General features: G+C 53.3%; 1 protein-coding gene across 1 annotated transcript; it reads left to right on the forward strand.

Moving 5' to 3' along the window:
* Nucleotides 1-253: 253 nt before the first annotated feature.
* NFKBIA (NFKB inhibitor alpha) lies at nt 254-3,754 on the forward strand. The gene is made up of 6 exons (XM_079913433.1): nt 254-795; nt 1,396-1,504; nt 1,843-2,053; nt 2,339-2,427; nt 2,556-2,816; nt 3,181-3,754. Exons 1-6 carry the CDS (start codon nt 569-571, stop codon nt 3,226-3,228), a joined length of 945 nt encoding a protein of 314 aa, XP_079769559.1. The 5' UTR covers nt 254-568; the 3' UTR covers nt 3,229-3,754.
* Nucleotides 3,755-4,687: the final 933 nt, after the last annotated feature.

A 4,687-nucleotide genomic window follows, 5' to 3' on the forward strand; every position in this document is an offset into this window, starting at 1 on the left:
CAAAGAAAAAATTTTTAAAAAACCGGAGACCTGCAGGTCTGCAAACCCCAACAGAGGACCGCCCTGCAGGCCTGCGTCCTTGGGATCTCAGGAGCAGACGACCCCAAATCAAATCGATCATGGGAAACCCCAGGGAAAGAAGGTTTCTTTGCAGAGGATCAGGATTACTGAGTGCAGGCTGCAGGGAAGTACCGGGGGAGGGGGCCCGGTCGGGAGGACTTTCCAGCCACTCAGCGTTCATCAAAAAGTTCCCTGTACATGACCCCAGTGGCTCATCGCAGGGAGTTTCTCTGATGAACCCGGGCGCGGGGTTTAGGCTTCTTTTTCCCCCTAGCAGAGGACGAGGCCAGTTCTCTTTTCTGGTCTGACTGGCTTGGAAATTCCCCGCGCCTGACCCCGCCCCGGAGAAATCCCCTGCCAGCGTTTATAGGGCGCCGCGGCGGCGCTGCGGAGCCCACAACAGTCCGAACCCGTAGTCCCGTCGGTCTGCGACACCGCGAGCAGCCAGTGCGCCGCGCAGCCCTTGGCCCGCGCACCTGGGGAGCAGCGCCCGAGCCCTCACCGCGCCATGTTCCAGCCCGCGGAGCCCGGCCAGGAGTGGGCCATGGAGGGCCCCCGGGACGCACTCAAGAAGGAGCGGCTGCTGGACGACCGCCACGACAGCGGCCTGGACTCCATGAAGGACGAGGAGTACGAGCAGATGGTGAAAGAGCTAAGGGAGATCCGCCTCGAGCCTCAGGAGGCGCCGCGCGGCGCCGAGCCTTGGAAGCAGCAGGTCACCGAGGACGGAGACTCGTAAGTGTCGCGGGCCCGGGTGGCGGGGCCGGGCGGGGTAGCCGGGCCTGCAGCCCGAGGCGCGGGGCCTGCGCTGCGGCGGCGGACCGGGGTCTGTGCACCGACCCGGAGGCCGTGCAAAGGTGCACGGCTGCGCTCGGGGACTGGGAGATCGGGGCGGGTTCCCGAGGCCGTGGTCCAGCAGCTCTGCCTTGCAGCCGCGCATACACACAACACACACACACACACACCACCCCCCCTGCGGGTCCCCTCGGCCGGGGGCGGGCCTGCGGCGGGGACCCTAAGTCCCCGCTTGCATAAGGGGGGCGGGAGTTTCTGCCCCGCTGGCAGGCGCCAAGCGGCTGGGAGGGGAAGTACAGGGCGTTCCGGCCCGGCGAGAGGGCTGGGCGGTCTGGCCGGCGCCCGCCGCCTAAGTGGGGGGGCCCGGAAAGTCCCTGGGCGCCTGCCAGGAACACTCAGCTCATAATAACCTCGCGGAAAACACCGCGGCCTCGGCCTCCAGAAACCCCGACCTTGCGCAATCCCCCGCGGGCCGCGCCTCCCTGAGCCTCACGCAGCGCACTCACCAGCCCTGCGGGGTTTTCCCTCTCTTCCCCTCAGGTTCCTGCACTTGGCCATCATCCATGAAGAGAAGGTGCTGACCATGGAAGTGGTCCGCCAAGTGAAGGGAGACCTGGCGTTCCTCAACTTCCAGAACAACCTGCAGCAGGTGCGCTGCTCGCCCGGCCCCGTGCCTCTCTGACCCCGTGATAAAGCTGGATCTAGCTCAGCTCTTCCCAATGATTTCTAAATTAACAATTCCTGGTCATTATCTGACCTGACCTTTTACAGCTGAATCAGCCAACGTCCTAGAGAGGACAGAAAATTCCATTGATTTGGGGAGGCCTTTATGAAGCCCACCTGGGGCCTCTAGTATTTTGCCTTTTGCCCCTTGTACCTCCCTGGGAGGAGCAGTACCCACCACCAGGATTTCTCTTGGGCTTCAAGGGAACACAGCCTGTAGGCTGGATCCATGGCTTATGCTTTCTATCCCTCTTCTGTCTGTAGACTCCTCTCCACTTGGCGGTGATCACCAACCAGCCAGAGATCGCTGAGGCACTTCTGGAAGCTGGCTGTGATCCTGAGCTCCGAGACTTTCGAGGAAATACCCCCTTACACCTTGCCTGTGAGCAAGGCTGCCTGGCCAGTGTGGGAGTCCTGACTCAGCCCCGCGGGACCCAGCACCTCCACTCCATCCTACAAGCCACCAACTACAATGGTATGTCTGGCTGCCCTGCCCATCAGAGGGCAGGTGACATGGGGAAGGGAGAGGTGGGCCGACTTAAGGAGTCCGAGCAAGGTTTAAACTCTCAACATGTGAAAAGCTGAGAACACATGTATTTATAATGGCCTATCTGATGCCTTACTAAAGTCTATCCAGAACCCAGATTCTGGGTTCTTCAAATTCAGAAGAATTTGTCCCTTAAAGGAATAGGGGGAAGGTTCTGCTTGAGAAGTGAGGGTTGAAACAAGGGGTTATATTTTCTTACTTTTGGTCTTCTAGGTCACACATGTCTGCATCTGGCCTCTATTCATGGCTACCTGGGCATCGTGGAGCTGTTGGTGTCCTTGGGTGCTGACGTCAACGCACAGGTGAGTGCCTCACGCCTTCAGATGGAGTGCATCAGGCTCCCAGCCCTCCTCCATATGATTCCGTGCTTTTGTTGCAAGCAGAAACCCCAAACTCAGCCATAAGCCTCTCAAATTCCTTTTGGTTTCAGGAGCCCTGCAATGGCCGAACTGCCCTCCATCTCGCGGTGGACCTGCAGAATCCCGACCTGGTGTCGCTCTTGTTGAAGTGTGGGGCCGACGTCAACAGGGTCACCTACCAGGGCTACTCCCCGTACCAGCTCACCTGGGGCCGCCCAAGCACCCGGATACAGCAGCAGCTGGGCCAGCTGACCCTAGAGAACCTTCAGATGCTGCCCGAGAGCGAGGATGAGGAGAGCTATGACACGGAGTCAGAGTTCACAGAGGATGAGGTGAGTCCCGATTAACTTGTGCGTGGCTCTGCAAAATGGAAGAAGAGAGGCCATTCTCCCTCTACCTTCTCAGGCCCCTAGGGCTCCTCCTTATTCTGAGGGTCTCGACATAATGAGGCTCTCAAACTTGAGAGTCCCTAAGCAGTATCCCAAGAGTATGTCTTTTTCTTTGGTTTTTTTTTTGCTCTTTCTGAAGGAGAGGATCCTTAAAGGAAAACTCCCTCAGTCCAGGAAGTTAATTTATATTCAGGTTATAGAGGGAGTCTAAGAATACTTGAGTTATTTCCAGTAGCAGCCCTCACCATCATCCCAGTACCCTTGGCAAAGCTCTGGAAGTTTAACCTACCTTATTTTCTCTTTTTAGCTGCCCTATGATGACTGTGTGCTTGGAGGCCAGCGCCTGACGTTATGAGCTTCGCAAAGTGTCTAAAAGAACGTGGACTTTGTATATTTGTACAAAAAAAGAGTTCTATTTTTCTAAAAAAAAAGAAAAAAGAAAAAAAAAAGGATATACTTATAACCACACCGCACACTGCCTGGCCCAGAACATTTTACTCTGGTGGATTAGCCCTTATTTTGTTATTTTCGTGAACTTTGGAAGAGGGGCAAGAAGGATCATTGGAATTCAGAGAAAACCTCTTTTTAATGTCACCTTTGGTGGAGTTTTGAGGAAAGGTTATTCAAAATTTGATGAAAGGACTATATTTTATTTATTGTGCTTTTCAGTTGAATCACCATGGATTCAATGGCTGGGCCCAGTTGTATGGAGTAACATGTAACAGGTGTGTTGTTAAACCTGTCAGTGGGGTGGGGTTAAAAGTCGCTACCTGTCAAGGTTTGTGTTACCCCCTGTAAATAGTGCACATAGTGTATTTTGTTGGTAATTATTTTGGTACTTTTAAGATGTATATTTATTAAACAGATTTTTACAAACAGCATTATCGTGATCACTTCCTCTGGGCTGCTGTCGGGCTCCTACACTGAGAGTCATTCGATCCCCAGGTGGAGGCGGAGAGTTGTGTGGGAGAACTCACCACAGGCAGCCACGGAACCCTTTCAGAGAGCAACTTCTCCCACCGTCTACACCAGCCTCCCAGCCAGGCTTTGCAGGCGGCCGGGGCCCCGGTGCGTGGGCGGGAAGGCTGTTGCATGGTTATAGGAAACACCATTTTCAGGCCACTTGGTCTACAGCTGGAAGGTTCTTTATTGTCACCTGCTTTCATCTTCTTGATTTAAACTATTCCAGGACCTTACTTCTGCTTTAGGAAATTATTTTGGCCAAGAGGAGTATGCTGAATTCACATTTTCTAGAGCTGGTGAAAGATCTCCCCTATGATACTGGAAGTTCCTGAAGACATGGGCTTAGGAATAGGACTGCACTGACAAGTGTTAGCAGATGCCCACCTCTGAGCCTCTGTTTCCTTGTTTATAAACTGGGCTGTCTGAAAAACTGCACAAGGCTATCCACGTAAAAAGTATAGTGGAGTGCCAGGCCCACAGTACTAAAGAAAAATACAAGCCATTGCACAACATTCTGTATTTCACATGGGAAGGAACCAGTCCAGAGAGAATGTCCTGTTCAGGGTCACCTTGTAGGACAGGCAGGTGGTTAAGTTAGTTGATACACTCTTGTCTTCAGGTGGTTAACAGCTTTTAAACGCCATCCACCTAAAAATCAGCCTCTTTTACTGTTATCAGCTGAAGTGTAAAATTGATAATAAAGGCTGGAAGAGTTTTTTCATCAGCTCAGTCTAATTCTACTGAATGATTCTACAGAAGCAGATGATTTCACAAGACATCAGTAACTTGTGAAGTTTGGGTTTAGGTGCTTTCAAAGTTTTTATCCCTAAAATGCATCTCTTGCCTAGACA

Source organism: Stenella coeruleoalba (genome assembly GCF_951394435.1).
Source record: "Stenella coeruleoalba genome assembly, chromosome: 2".
Classification (NCBI taxonomy): domain Eukaryota; kingdom Metazoa; phylum Chordata; class Mammalia; order Artiodactyla; family Delphinidae; genus Stenella; species Stenella coeruleoalba.

Bases quoted from the DNA above. Each gene is read 5' to 3' on its own strand.
- NFKBIA (XM_079913433.1), top strand. From the start codon at position 569: ATGTTCCAGCCCGCGGAGCCCGGCCAGGAGTGGGCCATGGAGGGCCCC. The intron at 796-1,395 runs GTAAGTGTCGCG...TCTTCCCCTCAG, and splicing joins GTCACCGAGGACGGAGACTC to GTTCCTGCACTTGGCCATCA. The intron at 1,505-1,842 runs GTGCGCTGCTCG...TTCTGTCTGTAG, and splicing joins TCCAGAACAACCTGCAGCAG to ACTCCTCTCCACTTGGCGGT.